This window comes from Salarias fasciatus, chromosome 7 (assembly GCF_902148845.1).
Source record: "Salarias fasciatus chromosome 7, fSalaFa1.1, whole genome shotgun sequence".
Lineage (NCBI taxonomy): Eukaryota > Metazoa > Chordata > Actinopteri > Blenniiformes > Blenniidae > Salarias > Salarias fasciatus.
This window is the reverse complement of record NC_043751.1, coordinates 32,065,244-32,081,968: the sequence shown is the minus strand read 5'-3', so window position 1 is coordinate 32,081,968 and position 16,725 is coordinate 32,065,244. Positions and strand designations below refer to the sequence as shown.

At 55.0% G+C, this 16,725-nt stretch overlaps 2 protein-coding genes across 3 annotated transcripts in view; both read left to right on the top strand.

Moving 5' to 3' along the window:
* Positions 1-1,176: 1,176 nt before the first annotated feature.
* nox5 (NADPH oxidase, EF-hand calcium binding domain 5) overlaps positions 1,177-16,725 on the top strand; it is a 21,243-nt gene continuing 5,694 nt past the window's right edge. The window contains 17 exon segments of the mRNA XM_030096299.1: positions 1,177-1,296; positions 1,620-1,770; positions 3,147-3,357; positions 4,548-4,785; positions 6,130-6,283; positions 6,358-6,530; positions 6,694-6,876; positions 6,970-7,102; positions 7,183-7,280; positions 7,282-7,350; positions 7,453-7,635; positions 11,371-11,415; positions 11,657-11,781; positions 12,011-12,095; positions 12,686-12,785; positions 13,295-13,459; positions 13,797-13,932. Coding sequence (XP_029952159.1) covers positions 1,177-1,296; positions 1,620-1,770; positions 3,147-3,357; positions 4,548-4,785; positions 6,130-6,283; positions 6,358-6,530; positions 6,694-6,876; positions 6,970-7,102; positions 7,183-7,280; positions 7,282-7,350; positions 7,453-7,635; positions 11,371-11,415; positions 11,657-11,781; positions 12,011-12,095; positions 12,686-12,785; positions 13,295-13,459; positions 13,797-13,930 — 2,367 coding nt within the window. The 3' untranslated portion in view covers positions 13,931-13,932.
* The window catches only part of ambra1b (autophagy/beclin-1 regulator 1b), a 20,628-nt gene continuing 19,269 nt past the window's right edge, over positions 15,367-16,725 (top strand). Inside the window, exons 1-2 of one of the 2 annotated variants that reach the window (XM_030096204.1) lie at positions 15,367-15,646; positions 16,480-16,544. The gene's annotated coding sequence lies outside the window, so the exon portion shown is untranslated. The remainder of the gene's footprint in view (positions 15,647-16,479; positions 16,545-16,725) is intronic. The other variant, XM_030096203.1, reaches the window with a different exon arrangement.

Below are 16,725 nucleotides of genomic sequence, written 5' to 3'. Positions count from 1 at the left end.
TGACACAAACCCTCCAGGAGCTGCAGAGGAGGAGGAACACCGAGAGGAGGAACACCGAGAGGAGGAGGAACACCGAGAGGAGGAACACCAAGAGGAGGAGGAACACCAAGAGGAGGAGGAACACCGAGAGGAGGAGGAACACCGAGAGGAGGAACACCGAGAGGAGGAGGAACACCGAGAGGAGGAACACTGAGAGGAGGAACACCGAGAGGAGGAGGAACACCGAGAGGAGGAACACCGAGAGGAGGAGGAACACCGAGAGGAGGAACACCGAGAGGAGGAGGAACACCGAGAGGAGGAGGAACACCGAGAGGAGGAACACCAAGAGGAGGAGGAACACCGAGAGGAGGAGGAACACCGAGAGGAGGAGGAACACCGAGAGGAGGAGGAACACCGAGAGGAGGAGGAACACCGAGAGGAGGAACACTGAGAGGAGGAACACTGAGAGGAGGAACACCGAGAGGAGGAACACCAAGAGGAGGAGGAACACCGAGAGGAGGAGGAACACCGAGAGGAGGAGGAACACCGAGAGGAGGAACACTGAGAGGAGGAACACTGAGAGGAGGAACACCAAGAGGAGGAGGAACACCGAGAGGAGGAGGAACACCGAGAGGAGGAACACTGAGAGGAGGAACACTGAGAGGAGGAACACCGAGAGGAGGAACACCAAGAGGAGGAGGAACACCGAGAGGAGGAGGAACACCGAGAGGAGGAGGAACACCGAGAGGAGGAACACTGAGAGGAGGAACACTGAGAGGAGGAGGAACACCGAGAGGAGGAGGAACACCGAGAGGAGGAGGAACACCGAGAGGAGGAACACTGAGAGGAGGAACACCGAGAGGAGGAACACAAAGAGGAGGAACACCGAGAGGAGGAACACCAAGAGGAGGAGGAACACCGAGAGGAGGAACCAGCAGTTCAGTAGCGGACTGCGCAAAGCAGCAGGTACAGATGTAATCTGATTACTCTTGAAAATACCCATTACTAACTTTACTTCCTGAACGATTTTCACAAAGATCAAAATGAACGTTTAGTGTTTACTCTGTGTGTGTGTGTGTGTGTGTGTGTGTGTGTGTGTGTGTGTGTGTGTGGGGGGGCTGCCCTCTGTGGGGGGCTCCTCACCCTGGGTTGTCCTCACTGGGACTCCGTCCCCCTGTCTGTCCCCCCGCAGCGCCCATGGCGGTGGACGAGGACGCCCGCTGGCTGGAGTGGGTCACCAAGCAGTTTGAGAGCATCGCTGGAGACGACAAGGAGATCGACCTGGACGAGTTCAAGACGGCCCTGAAGGTCAAAGAGGTCAGAGCCGCTCTGAGGACACACACACACACACACACACACACACACACACCTCGATGGTGACTGTGTGTTTGTGTCAGAATCGGGGCGGGGGGGGGGGGGGGGGGGGGGGGGGGGGGGGGGGTTGCTCGGTAATTGAGGACACATGATCCAGAGTGTTCTGTCCTCATGTTGGACATTTGACATGCTGATGGAGCTTCAGGAGAACCTCCTGAACGCTAAACGGCAGTGACTGTGTGTGTGTGTGTGTGTGTGTGTGTGTGTGTGTGTGTGTGTGTGTGTGTGTGTGGTGTGTGTGTGTGGTGTGTGTGTGTGTGTCTCAGTCCTTCTTCGCTGAGCGCTTCTTCGCCCTGTTCGACTCGGACGGCAGCAGCTCCATCAGCCTGGAGGAGCTGCTGGAGGCTCTGGAGCTGCTGATCCACGGCAGCGAGACGGACAAGCTGCACTTCCTGTTCCAGGTCTACGACGTGGACGGTCGGTCCGGCGCGCACACACACCACACACACACACACACACACACACACACACACACACACACACACACACACCACACACACCCACACACACACACACACACACACACACACACCACACACACCACACACACACACACACACACACACACACACACACCACACACACACACACACACACACACACACACACACACCACACACACCACACACACCACACACACACACACCACACCACACACACACACACACACACCACACACACACACACACACACACCACACACACACACACACACACACACTCCACAATCAGAATCAGAACACTCTGTATCGTCCAGTCCAGTCGCCTGGACCACAAACTGATGGGGGTTAAAGACGCTCAGGTCCGGGTCCAGGTCTGGGTCCAGGTCCGGGTCCAGGTCCAGGTCTAGGTCCAGGTTAGAATCAGCTTCAAGTTAATGCCAGTTCCTGGACCTGGTTCAGGATCAGGTTCTGGATCCGTTCCTGGATCTGGTTCAGGAGGACCAAACTGAGTTTGTTTGAAAGTTCAGGTCAGGACTGGTTCTAGTTCAGGGTCTTCTCAGGATCCACGTTGGGGTTCGGTTCCCATTCAGTGGGCCCTGGCCCCTGCGGTGGGTTCCGTCCCCTGAGTGGGTTCTGCGGTTGGGCTTCAGCCCCTGCCATCGGATTCTGGTCCCCTGTGGTTGGTTCTGCGGTGGACTCCGGTCCCTGCGGTGGACTCGGTCCCTGCGTGGACTCAGGTCCCTGCGTGGACTCCGGTCCCTGCGTGGACTCAGGTCCCTGCGTGGACTCCGGTCCCTGCGTGGACTCAGGTCCCTGCGGTGGACTCCGGTCCCTGCGTGGACTCCGGTCCCTGCGTGGACTCCGGTCCCTGCGGTGGCTCCGGTCCCTGCGTGGACTCAGGTCCCTGCGTGGACTCCGGTCCCTGCGTGGACTCCGGTCCCTGCGGTGGCTCCGGTCCCTGCGTGGACTCAGGTCCCTGCGTGGACTCCGGTCCCTGCGGTGGCTCCGGTCCCTGCGTGGACTCAGATCCCTGCGTGGACTCCGGTCCCTGCGGTGGACTCCGGTCCCTGCGTGGACTCCGGTCCCTGCGTGGACTCCGGTCCCTGCGGTGGCTCCGGTCCCTGCGTGGACTCCGGTCCCTGCGTGGACTCCGGTCCCTGCGTGGACTCAGGTCCCTGCGTGGACTCCGGTCCCTGCGTGGACTCCGGTCCCTGCGGTGGACTCCGGTCCCTGCGTGGACTCCGGTCCCTGCGTGGACTCCGGTCCCTGCGTGGACTCAGGTCCCTGCGTGGACTCCGGTCCCTGCGTGGACTCGGTCCCTGCGTGGACTCAGGTCCGGTTCCGCCCTCAGGCAGCGGCTCCATCGACCCGGACGAGCTGCGCACGGTGCTGAAGTCGTGCCTGCGGGAGAGCGCCATCTCCCTGCCGGAGGAGAAGCTGGACGACCTGACGCTGGCGCTGTTCGAGTCGGCCGACAGGGACCGGAGCGGAGCCATCACCTTCGAGGAGCTGAAGGCCGAGCTGGAGACGTTCCCCGAGGTGATGGAGAACCTCACCATCAGGTCAGAGCGCAGGACGCCAGGCAGGACAGACAACTGCAACAGAGCTGTCCATGGTGCTGAAACAACAGTGACACACACACACACACACACACACACACACACACACACCCTCTCTTTCTCTGACTCACTCTCTCTCACACTCTCTCCCTGTCCCCTGTCTCCTGTCCCCTCTCCCCTGTCTCCTGTCCCCTGCCCCCTGTCTCCTGTCCCCTGTCCCCTGCCCCCTGTCTCCTGTCCCCTGTCTCCTGTCCTCTGTCCCCCGCCCCCTGTCCCCTGTCTCCTGTCCCCTGTCCCCTGTCATCTGTCTCCTGCCCCCTGTCCCCTGTCTCCTGTCCCTGTCCCCTGTCATCTGTCTCCTGTCCCCTGTCCCCTGTCATCTGTCTCCTGCCCCCTGTCCCCTGTCCCCTCTCCCCTGTGCCCTGTCCCCCGCCCCCTGTCTCCTGCCCCCTGTCCCCCGCCCCCTGTCTCCTGTCTCCTGCCCCCTGTCCCCCGCCCCCTGTCTCCTGTCCCCTGTCCCCTGTCTCCTGTCCCCTGTCTCCTGCCCCCTGTCCCCTGTCTCCTGTCATCTGTCCCCTGCCCCCTGCCCCCTGTCCCCTGCCCCCTGTCCCCTGCCCCCTGTCCCCTGTCTCCTGTCTCCTGCCCCCTGTCCCCTGTCTCCTGTCCCCTGTCTCCTGCCCCCTGTCCCCTGTCTCCTGTCATCTGTCCCCTGCCCCCTGCCCCCTGTCCCCTGCCCCCTGTCCCCTGCCCCCTGCCCCCTGTCCCCTGCCCCTGTCCCCTGTCCCCTGCCCCCTGCCCCCTGTCCCCTGCCCCCTGTCCCTGTCTCCTGTCTCCTGTCCCTGTCCCCTGTCTCCTGTCCCCTGCCCCCTGTCCCCTGCCCCTGCCCCTGTCCCCTGCCCCCTGTCCCCTGCCCCCTGCCCCTGTCCCCTGTCCCCTGTCTCCTGTCCCCTGCCCCCTGCCCCCTGCCCCCTGCCCCCTGTCCCCTGTCCCCTGTCTCCTGTCCCCTGTCCCCTGTCTCCTGTCCCCTGCCCCCTGTCCCCTGCCCCCTGCCCCCTGTCCCCTGCCCCCTGCCCCCTGCCCCCTGCCCCCTGTCCCCTGCCCCCTGTCCCCTGCCCCCTGACCCCTGCCCCCTGACCCCTGTCCCCTGCCCCCTGTCCCCTGCCCCCTGACCCCTGTCCCCTGTCCCCTGTCAGCGCTGCTAACTGGCTGAAGCCCCCGGAGGTGGAGCAGCGGCGGCGCCGGACGCCGCGGTACCTGACCCGGGCCTACTGGCACAACAACAGCCGGAAGCTGCTGTTCCTGGTTCTGTACGCGCTGCTCAGCCTGCTGCTGTTCCTCGGCGCCGTGCTGCAGAACCGCCGCGGCGGCGCCTGGTTCATGGTGGCCAAGGGCTGCGGACAGTGTCTCAACTTCAACTGCACCTTCGTCATGGTAGGACGGCAGGACCGCTCCGTTTCCATGACGACGGGGTCAGGACCCCTGAGAACACGGCTTTAGGACGAACAGACGTTCTGCCATCGACTGCAAGAACGTTTTCCTCCACAGTCCTGTTTACAGTGCGCTGTTCTCCTGCTCCGCCATCTAGTGGAGAAACAGGAGAACTGCGGGTCCTCAGAGTTTCTACTGTTTCCATGGAAACAGGCGTTTTTTAACATCACCGTGTAAATGAAGCATGAAAACAATACAAGGAGGACTGTGGGGGGTCAGCGGGACTGTGGGGGGGGGTCAGGGGGACTGTGGGGGGGGTCAGGGGGATTGTGGGGGGTCAGGGGGGCTGTGGGGGGGGGGGTCAGGGGGACTGTGGGGGGGGTCAGGGGGACTGTAGGGAGGTCAGGGGGACTGTGGGGGGTCGGAGGGACTGTGGGGGGGGTCAGGGGGACTGTAGGGAGGTCAGGGGGACTGTGGGGGGGTCAGGGGGACTGTAGGGAGGTCAGGGGGACTGTGGGGGGTCGGAGGGACTGTGGGGGGGGTCAGGGGGACGGGGGGGGGGGTCAGGGGGACTGTGGGGGGGGTCAGGGGGACTGTAGGGAGGTCAGGGGGACTGTGGGGGGTCGGAGGGACTGTGGGGGGGGTCAGGGGGACGGGGGGGGTCAGGGGGACTGTAGGGAGGTCAGGGGGACTGTGGGGGAGTCAGGGGGACTGTTGGGGGGGGTCAGGGGGACTGTGGGGAGGTCAGGGGGACTATGGGGGGGGTCAGGGGGACTGTTGGGGGGGGTCAGGGGACTGTGGGGAGGTCAGGGGGACTGTGGGGGGGGTCAGGGGGACTGTTGGGGGGGGTCAGGGGGACTGTGGGGGGGTCAGGGGGACTGTGGGGGGGGTCAGGGGGACTGTGGGGGGGGGTCAGGGGGACTGGGGGGGGGTCAGGGGGACGGGGGGGGTCGGAGGGACTGTGGGGGGGGTCAGGGGGACGGGGGGTCAGGGGGACTGTGGGGGGTCAGGGGGGCTGTGGGGGGGGGTCAGGGGGACTGTGGGGGGGTCCGGGGGTCAGGGGGAATGTTGGGGGGGGGGGGTCAGGGCGACTGTGGGGGGTCAGAGGGACTGTGGGGGGTCAGAGGGACTGTGGGGGGGAGTCAGGGGGACTGTGGGGGGGGTCAGGGGGACTGTGGGGGGGGTCAGGGGGACTGTGGGGGGGGTCAGGGGGACTGTGGTTCAGCAGCTGGAAAAATCTGGTTATTTTTCTCATTTTTGAACACGAAGATGTTGTAAAACAATCTGTTTATTGTGTGTGTGTGTGTGTGTGTGTGTGTGTGTGTGTGTGTGTGTGTGTGTGTGCAGGTGCTGATGCTGCGCCGCTGCCTCACCTGGCTCAGAGCCACCTGGGTGGTCCGGGTTCTCCCTCTGGACCAGAACATCCTGCTGCACCAGATCGTGGGTTACTGCATCCTGTGCTTCACGCTCGTGCACACCACCGCGCACGTCTTCAACTTCGGTACACACACACACACACACACACACACACACGCTCTCGGCAGGGCCGTCCTGACCCCCCGCCCCCCCCCCCAGCCCGCCTGGCCCAGCGCGGCCCCTTCACCCTGCTGGAGTACCTGCTGACCACCCGGCCCGGCGTGGGCTGGGTCGGCGGCACGGCGTCGCTCACCGGGGTCGTCCTGCAGGCCGCCATCTGCCTCATGGTGCTCTGCTCCTCCACCTTCGTCCGGCGCAGCGGACACTTCGAGGTGTCTCACACACACACACACACACACACACACACACACACACAATAAGACACATAATACGACACACAATACACAATAAGAAATTGACGTGTGTGTGTGTGTGTGTGTGTGTGTGTGTGTGTGTGTGTGTGTGTGTGTGTGTGTGTGTGTGTGTGTCCTGCAGGTCTTCTACTGGTCCCACCTGTCCTACGTCTGGGTCTGGGCCCTGCTCATGGTCCACTGTGAGAACTTCTGGAAGTGGTTCGTGGTCCCGGGTCTGGTCTTCCTGCTGGAGAAGATCGTGGGCGTGGCCGTGTCCCGGATGGGCGGGCTCTACATCGTGGAGGTCAACCTGCTGCCGTCCAAGGTGAGGCGGTGGTGGGGGGGTGTGTGTGTGAGGGTCAGGTGAGCAGTGTGTGTGTGTGTGTGTGTGTGTGTGTGTGTGTGTGTGTGTGTGCAGGTCACCCACCTGGTGATCCGGCGGCCTCAGTTCTTCCACTTCAAGCCGGGGGACTACGTCTACATCAACATCCCCGCCATCGCCAAGTACGAGTGGCACCCGTTCACCATCAGCAGCGCGCCGGAGCAGCCGGGTAGGCCCCGCCCCCCGCCCCGCCCCCCGCCCTGCCCCCGCGGCCACCGCTGAACTGTGACCTTGACCTTTGACCTGCAGACAGCCTGTGGCTCCACGTGCGCTCCATGGGTCAGTGGACCAACCGGCTCTACGAGTACTTCAGACAGCTGGAGGGCCCAGCAGGGGGCCCAGCAGGGGGCCCAGCAGGGGGTCCCCAGAAGGCTGGCCTCCAGTCTGAGGACCCGCCGCCAGCTGCTCAGGGTGCAGGTGAAGTCCAGAACACCTCAGACCACCTCAGACCACCTCAGACCACCTCAGACCACCAGCCAATCAGAGGCCTCGTGGTTTCTCCCGCTGCTTTCTCAGCAGAATGAGCTCTTTAGCTCCGCCCACTCTGATGGAGGCGTGGCGTCCAATGAGGACGAGGCGGTGGAACTCACCATGTTCCGGCAGAACGGTTCTCCTGCTGTGGCCCCGCCCCCACCATCCCCAGATCCGCCTCCAGATGGGGCGGGGCTGGCGGAGCGAGGCGAGGCTCCGCCCCTCAGAGAGGTCAGCGTGGAGGTCAGGACCCTGTCAGCTCACTGTGTGTGTGTGTGTGTGTGTGTGTGTGTGTGTGTGTGTGTGTGTGTGTGTGTGAGAGAGACCGTTTTTCCCTCCTGATCAGTCAGATCGGGCTGTGGCTCCGCCTCCAGCTGGTCAATCCTGTTCCGATTGGCTGGTTTCCCCCTCACCTGGGCAGGGCTTACTTTCATTGGTTGTCAGGGTTGACCGCCGCAGAGGGAGGAGCCTGAAGGACAGGTGGGCGGAGCTATGCTCACTCGTTCGTCAGTCGCTCTGCAGTCCGAGACAAGAGATGGACGCTGAGGTCAGCAATGACGTGGTCTGCTGAGGTCCCGGAACCGGTCCTGGTTCCTGGAACCGGTCCTGGTTCCCGGAACCCGTCCTGGTTCCCGGAACCGGTCCTGGTTCATTTAGAACTCATTAACAGTGTAATAAGGGTCGTTATTAACTGTTAATTAATACTGAACAAGCCATTAGTAACTCATGAACTAACAGTTTAAAATCATCCACTAACTGCCGTATTGGCCTGAATATGAGACGATATTTTTTTCCAGAACCGGTTTTCTCCAAACCGGTGGTTCTGTCATGGAGGGCCAGACTGTCGTTACACATCTGCACCACTAGATGGAGCCAAAGTACCGGAGACCAGGAAGCGTCACAGTGATCTGAGGAGAACTGGAAGGTTCCATCTGGAAGGAAGCATCTGGAACTCTGGACCAGTGAGCAAACAGCAGAGGAGAAGATTAAACTGATGGTTCAACGCCGCAGAGTCAACAAACTAGTGGTTGACGTGAGGTCTGCAGTGCGAGCCATGAAAACGGGAAAATCTCCAGGAATCGATGGAATTCCTACAGAATATTATAACTATAATCTGGAGCTTTTGGCGCCTTTCCTAACAAAGCTTTGTAATGAGGCTGCAACCCTTCAATGTCTGCCTGAACCTTTTCATGAAGCGCTGATATCACTGATTCCTCAGAAGGATGAGGATCCACTGGATCCCGGCAGTTTTCGCCCTGTCAGCTTGGTGAATGTGGATTGTACAGTTCTTACAAAAATATCATCGATGCGGTTGGATAAAGTATTACCACGTCTAATTGATTCTGAGCAGGTAGGTTTTGTTAAAGGGAGGTGTTCCTCCGGCAGTCTTCGCAGGTTACTTCATCTGATGTGGCAGAATCAGGATGAAGATGTACCGGTGGCTGCCTTCGCCATTTGATCCAGTAGAGTGGAAGTTTTTATTGTATGTGTTGGAAAAATTTGGTTTTGGGAAGGAATTTTTGAGTTGGACAAATATGATTTATGAAAAACCAAGTGCAGCCGTGATTACAGATGGGCAGATTTCACAATTCTTTAGGCTGTTCGGGGGAACAAAGCGGGGGCTCCACTGTCTCCTGTCCTGTTTACCTGAGTTCCAGAAACTCTCGCTGCTGCCATCCGGAAAGAGACGAGCATTAAAGGGGTTCTCGCAGGAGGAAGAGCACATCAGCTTTTCTTGCATGCTGATGACATTCTGTTTGGTTTCAGATCCTGCGTCCTCTACCCAGGCTCTTCTGGATAAGGTTGATTTATTTTCCCTATAAGATCAATTGGCATCAATCAGAAGCTTTGGCTGTGTCTAAAACCTGTCATCCAGCGATGGTGGTGGCTCTCCTCTGGCATGAAGTATTTGGGTGTGAAATTATGTGCAAATCTATCAGCTATAATGCACATAAATATGATTCCTCTTCTCAGTAAGATCAAGAATAGCCTGGAAAAGTGGAAAAGTCTGAATTTAACATTGTGGGGTAAGGCTACTACTATAAAAATGGTTATTGCACCACAACTTAATTATTTGTCAACGATGCTTCTGATCTCAGTTCCTGGAGAAAACTTTAAACAGTGTAATGAAATTGTTAAAGACTATCTGTGGAATGGAAAAAAGTCCAGGATCAACTGCAGAAGCTTTATGTAACAAGAAGAGACGGCGGACTGTCACTCCCAAATGTTGACCTGTAGGATATCGCTTTTCAGATGAGTATTGAAGAAGAGCATACCGCCCCCTTCAGTCCGTTGGATGATTTATCACAAAAAAATCTCATGTGGAAGCCAGGAGACCGATCCAATGCTGCAACACTCGATAAATATTTGGACAAAATATCACAAATTCTTGAAAATGTCACCTTATGAACAGCTGTATTCTTCACTTTGGAATAGTCCGACCCTTCAGGTTGGGGGTAAAGTCATTGTTTGGGATTCCTGGCTGTCTGAGGGCGTTACTAAAATAACAGATTTAGTTGATGATACGATACTGAAATCATATCAACATCTTCAAAATCATTTCAGCCTAAAAAAACTGACTTCTGGAGATTTTCACCAATGCGAAGTAGTTTGAGAAATGCTGTGAGGCACCGGCCCAAGCAGGACAATGTTGTGCAGACTTATTGTAATTTACCTCAGAAGTGTCAGTCAGCTTCTATGTTTTATAAAATGGCATCTAGAGCGATGGATGGTAACAGCGAGAGTCTGAGGCTTATTTGGAAAAAAGATCTAGAAGTGAACATAGAGCAGGACTCCTGGTTTAGAATAATTTCCACTATGGGATGTTTTACTAGAGCAGCACGAGGAAAGATCACACATTATAAAATACTTCATGGGTTTTATTACACTCCTTCACGTCTTTATGAAATGGGCATCCTTCAGAATAAGCTTTGTTGGGAACGCTGCAGGCAGGAAGGTCCAGTTCTTCATGCCATGTGGGCTTGTCCTGTAATTAAACCTTTTTGGAAAAAAATAATTAAACAATGGATCAATGGCTCGGAGCATCTGTGCCAGGATCTGCGCAGCTTCGTCTTTTAGGAGATGGACCATGTTTACACAGTGTTTCAAAGGGTGCAGTGGCTCTGGCTTTAACGGGTTCGCCCTGCCTGCTGCAGTCCAGATGGACCTGAGTGTCCAGACCGGGTCAAGTCCAGGGCTGATGGGACATCGTATGAGTTATTGGTGGCGAAATCACAAAACCGGAGAGAGCAATATCTGGAGGTCTGGGGTTTGGGCAAGATTTATCAGACTGCATTATTAAAGCTCATGAAGCTGAATAGAACTGGAATTTGATGGTTCTAAAGTTATTTCCATCATTAATGCAGTTATTTATTTATTTGTTGCTTCTTCACTGAGTCTCAGCCTCAGATTCTGAGAAAGAGAAAATAGTTTTTATTTTAAGCAGCAGTAATATCTCTGGATCTTAAATCACATGAAATGTTTTCTCTGTTGTGAGTTTTCCCAGAATAATTACAATAAAAAGTCGTTTTATGAGGAGCCTGATTGTCTTCAACAGATTTTTATTTTCACTAAATGATATTTGAAAAACAGTCTGATAATCAGAGTCGTCTTATATTCAGGACAATACGGTAGTTAGAACGGATAGTTATAAAGTCACCAGACGCTCAAATTCAGACGCGTCCGGTTGACGGTTCAAGTCCCCGTGGGCGGGGCCTCCTCCCACTCTGAGCAGACTCCTCCCACTCTGAGCAGACTCCTCCCACTCTGCGCAGACTCCTCCCACTCTGAGCAGACTCCTCCCACTCTGAGCAGACTCCTCCCACTCTGAGCAGCCCCCTGCAGCATGATGCTGGCGCCGCCCTGCCTCCCAGGGCGGCGGTGCGTTCAGGGTCCTCTGCAGCGCTGGTTTTCCGGGCCGCTCAGTCTCCGTCTCACGTCCAGGTGTCTTCTCCTTCTGTTGGACAGATTTCTGCCAAGTTTGCTGAAAACCACAGATTCTGCAACATCAAGGTAAAAGAACCGCTCTGAAACATCCCGGTCGCCATGGTGACAACAGAGACAGAGAGGACAACCAGAGACAGGGACAACTGGGACAGACAGGAACAACCAACAGAGAAAGGGACAACTGGGACATGGTGAAGATCATCCAACTGTGTGTGTGCATGCATGTGTGTCCCTGTCCCTGTCCCTGTCCTTGTCCCTGTCCCTGTCCCTGTCCCTGTCCCTGTCCCTGTCCCTGTCCCTGTCTCAGTGCTATGTGGACGGGCCGTACGGGACGCCCACTCGTCAGATCTTCGCTTCTGAACACGCCGTTCTGATCGGAGCAGGAATCGGAATCACGCCGTTCGCCTCCATCCTGCAGAGCATCATGTACCGGTGAGGACACACAATTACACAATGACACAACTACACAACTGAACACAACTACACAGCTACACAACATGAACACAGCTACATAACCCAAACACAACATACAGCAACACAACTACAGAACAAGAGTCCACCAGTTGTCTCTTCAGATGGTGTGTGTTTGTGTGTGTGTGTGTGTGTGTGTGTGTGTGTGTGTGTGTGTGTGTGTGTGTGTGTCTTTGTGTGTGTGTGTCAGGTACCGCATGAGGAAGCAGAACTGTCCTAAGTGCAGCTACTCCTGGTGTGAGAACATTAAGGACAGCGAGATGAAGCTGCGTAAAGTGAGGAGCGTCCCTGTTCTCCAGCCTCTGGAGGTTCTCCAGGCTCTGGAGGTTCTCCAGGTTCTGGAGGTTCTCCAGGCTCTGGAGGTTCTCCAGCCTCTGGAGGTTCTCCAGGCTCTGGAGGTTCTCCAGGTTCTGGAGGTTCTCCAGGTTCTGGAGGTTCTCCAGGTTCTGGAGGTTCTCCAGGCTCTGGAGGTTCTCCAGGTTCTGGAGGTTCTCCAGGTTCTGGAGGTTCTCCAGGTTCTGGAGGTTCTCCAGGCTCTGGAGGTTCTCCAGCCTCTGGAGGTTCTCCAGGTTCTGGAGGTTCTCCAGCCTCTGGAGGTTCTCCAGGTTCTGGAGGTTCTTCAGGTTCTGGAGGTTCTCCAGCCTCTGGAGGTTCTCCAGGCTCTGGAGGTTCTTCAGGCTCTGGAGGTTCTCCAGGCTCTGGAGGTTCTCCAGGCTCTGGAGGTTCTCCAGGCTCTGGAGGTTCTCCAGGCTCTGGAGGTTCTCCAGCCTCTGGAGGTTCTCCAGGTTCTGGAGGTTCTCCAGGTTCTGGAGGTTCTCCAGGTTCTGGAGCAGCAGAACCTTCAGCATGGGCCGTTTGTCTGCAGGTGGACTTCATCTGGATCAACAGAGACCAGAAGTCCTTCGAGTGGTTTGTGAGCCTGCTGACCAAACTGGAGATGGACCAGGCCGACGAGGAGCCTGAGGGTGAGGCTGGCTGCCTGCTGACTCCGCCCACTGTGACTCCGCCCACTGTGACCTCCCACTGACTCTGCCTAGTGTCACCTCCCACTGACTCCGCCCCCTGTGACCCCGCCCACTGTGACTCCACCCGCTGTGACTCCTCCCCTGTGACCACTCCCCCTGTGACTCCGCCCTTGTGACTCCGCCCCCTGTGACTCCTCCCACTGCTGACCCCGCCCCATGTGACTCCACCCACTGACTCCGCCCACTGTGACTCCCCCTGCCTGTGACTCCTCCCCTGTGATTCCTCCCCCTGTGACTCCGCCCCTGTGACTCCGCCCCCTGTTACTCCATTGCTGTTACTCCTCCCCCTGTGACTCCGCCCCCTGTTACTCCACCCCTGTTACTCCTCCCCCTGTGACTCCGCCCCTGTGACTCCGCCCCCTGTTACTCCATCGCTGTGACTCCGCCCCCTGTTACTCCACCCCTGTTACTCCTCCCCCTGTGACTCCGCCCCCTGTCGCCCCTGCTAGGCCGCTTCCTGGAGATGCACATGTACATGACCTCCGCTCTCAGTAAGAACGACATGAAGGCCATCGGCCTGCAGATGGCGCTGGACCTGCTGGCCAAGAAGGAGAAGAGGGACTCAATCACTGGTCTGAGGACCAGAACCCAGCCTGGACGCCCTGAGTGGGGAAGGTGAGGAGGGGCGACCTTCATCACCATCATCACTGTCATCACCACCATCGTCACCATCTTCTTCATCATCATCATCATCTTCACCAACATCATCACCATCATAATCACCTTCTTCATCACCATCATCATCTTCTTCTTCTTCTTCATCACATCATCTTCTTCCTCATCACCATCATCTCCATCACCATCCTCATAATCTTCACCAGCATCATCATCACATGATCTTCATCACCATCATCAACAACAACTGTAACCATGTAAATATGAGGTCTTTAGCCTGTGTGTGTGTGTGTGTGTGTGTGTGTGTGTGTGTGTGTGTGTGTGTGTGTGTGTTCCAGGTGTTCCAGAAGGTGTTTGAGGAGAACAAAGGGAAGGTCCACGTGTTTTACTGCGGTTCTCCAGCTTTGGCCAAAGTCATCAAAGCTCAGTGTGAACACTTCGGCTTCAACTTCTACAAGGAGAACTTCTGAGGGTGTGTGTGCGCGCGCGCGCGCGTGTGTGTGTGTGTGTGTGTGTGTGTGTGTGTGTGTGTGTTTGTGTATAGCCCCTGAAGAACTGTGTGGAGCTGAAGTGTTTCCTGTTTCCATGGAGACGCAGAGTGTTTTCAGATCGTTGCTTCAAACAAACTACAAAAGTTTCCATTTCCTCTTGAAACTGTAGTATAAACAGGTTCTCCTGGTGATTAGGTTGATTTGACTCTTCTTCTTCTTCTTTCTTCTTTCTTTCTTCTTCTTCTTCTTCTTCTTCTTCTTCTTCTTCTTCTTCTCCTTCTCCTTCTCCTCCTCCTGTTTTGTGTCTGTCTGATGATGATTGATGCCTGGAGTTGGGATTAGGATTATCGTTCTTAGCTGTGCTCAGGTGCAGAGTGGTGAGGAGTTGTGATTCATCCCGTCCAGAAGTGCAGAGTTTTATTGTTGTGTCCAGAATAGTGATTTTCTGTGTGCACATGGAAAGAAAGCCGGATTGATCACCGGGTTTGACGTCGTTTTGCAGTCCATCTTTAATCAAGACATCATTTGAAAGGGAGTTTCTTTGCAGAAATGTGACAAAGATAATGTTGTATTCTCCTTCAGATCAAGCAGCGCTGTCTCTGGTTCATGAATAAATGTATTTCCCATCAGATTACTAATCTCTAATATCAGATAATTTGCCTGTTTGTTTTCTCTCTTCTGATTTTAAACCTAATTCTTGGTGTTTTAAAACCTTTATTTCTGTTTTTCTAGTCGTTTCCGGGATGAAATGTTTAATGTTCTGTTATTGTGGATGGATTAAGTTGATATAGCTGTATTGTAACAAGATGATCGTTTGTTCTTTTTTTGTCGTGTTTTTTTTTAGCTTTGGTGTTTGCTTTTCTTTTTCTTGCCGTGTGTGATTGTCTTGTAATAGATGACTTTATATTCCAGCTGGTGAATAAAGTGCTTCTACTGGACTGGTGAGTGTCTCTGTAGAATTGGAGGATTTGTGGATGGACTCTGGAGTGAAGCTCAGTCTCTCCTTCAGTCAGAACTCCGTCTTCATGCTCATTTCACTTCAGAGTTAGCAATGTTTACTATCAGGTGTCAGAAAATGACTCTACGCCATCAAAAAGTTAATTTCAAATAGTTTTTGTTTTAAAGATTTTGATTGAGCAGATATTTAAATGGGCTGGCATCATGTTGCTTTGTGATCAGCTCTTTTTTTTTCAATAATCGATTCGTGGCTCATTTACATCAAGAAATGATCCGATTGTTCAGCAGATGTTCGTTGAAGAGTTTCAGAAGAGAATAAAATTCGTCGAAATAAGTAAGATACACACTTTAGAGCAGTTTTTTGGCTAAAAGCTTAAAAGTGTGATAATTTAAATGGAGTCTGGCGCCGCGTCGCTCCGCGCTCTGCGCTCGGCTGGTCGTCCTGTCCGTGTGGCTAACTAGCAGCTCGCTGGTTACGCAGTAGCGGTTAGTCGTCTGGCTGGCTGCTAGTTACCGTCGGACCAATGCCTTAGAACCCGCTCCACGTCCGCCCCGCTCTCCCCCTGAATGCGGCGGGACGCCCCTCGTCTCTCGGACCATCGCTTTCCGTCGGCGGGCACATTTTAGTCGAGCTATCGGCGCTGCGCCTCCCGGCCCCCGGCTCCCCGGTCCTCCGCTCCCCGGTCCCAGCCTGCTAGCCTGGGATGCTACCGCCGGAGAGCCAGGCGGCTCTGGAAGGTAGGCCCCGGGCCGTGTGGCTCCACACGCAGCCCCAGCTCAGCGGAGACGCCGACACGACGCGTTTATGGCTCATTCGGTGCTTTATTTTGAGGAAACGGGGATTAAAACCAGATAATGTGGCCGTTTCGCGGGGCGTTAGCCTCCTAGCATGTTAGCCTGTTAGCAGGCTAGCTGATGAATTCAGCCTTTATCCGGTTTACTGCTCTGTCCGGGAGAACCGGGTCCCGAGAAACACCATTAAATCCAGATTTAAAACATCAATGAAGCGCTCCATCTGGAAATTCAGCGTGTGTGTTGGGTTGTCATAATGAACAAGTGTCGGTTGTGTTTTCAACACACACACACACACACACACACACACACACACAGACTTCATGATTTTATGTTTTATGTTATTTTTGAACCTTGTTGTGTTTTGTGTGTTTTGTGCTGATTGTTTTCTCGTTGTGTTTAGATGCGTCTTCTACACACACACACACACACACACACACACACACACACACCTCTAATCCAGCCATTCAGACAGGTTGTATTCTGTTGTGTATTTTGCAGTTTTGGGTCCTGTTGGGTTTTGTGCAGTGTGTGAATCAGTCATTGTGGGTCTCTGGTTGTAAGAGGTGGTGTGTGTGTGTGAGAGAGAGAGAGTTGGTTGTGAGTGGTTTGTTTGTGTGTGTGTTCGTGACAGAGAGAGAGAGAGTTGGTTGTGTGTGGCGTGTGGATCTTGTGTGTCGGGATGTTCTGATACAACTTTTTCACTTCCGATACGATACCGATATTGGTGTGATACGATATCAGCGTGAATCATACATACTTTATTACTTATTTTGCAGTGTGGAATGTTGGAAAAGGCTTGATCAAGTGATGTTACACAGAGAACAGCAGTCAGCAACAGCAGGTATGAGAAAAAGTCACCCATTTATTATTAACCGACTGGTTACAAACATTTTAACCTTCAACATAAAACCTGCAGTGCTCTACAGCTGAATGAAATAAGAAAATAAATGCATTAGAATATGCTGAAAAATAACCTAAATAACTCCAATAAAAACCAATTATACTTCTAAAGTTTAAACAAT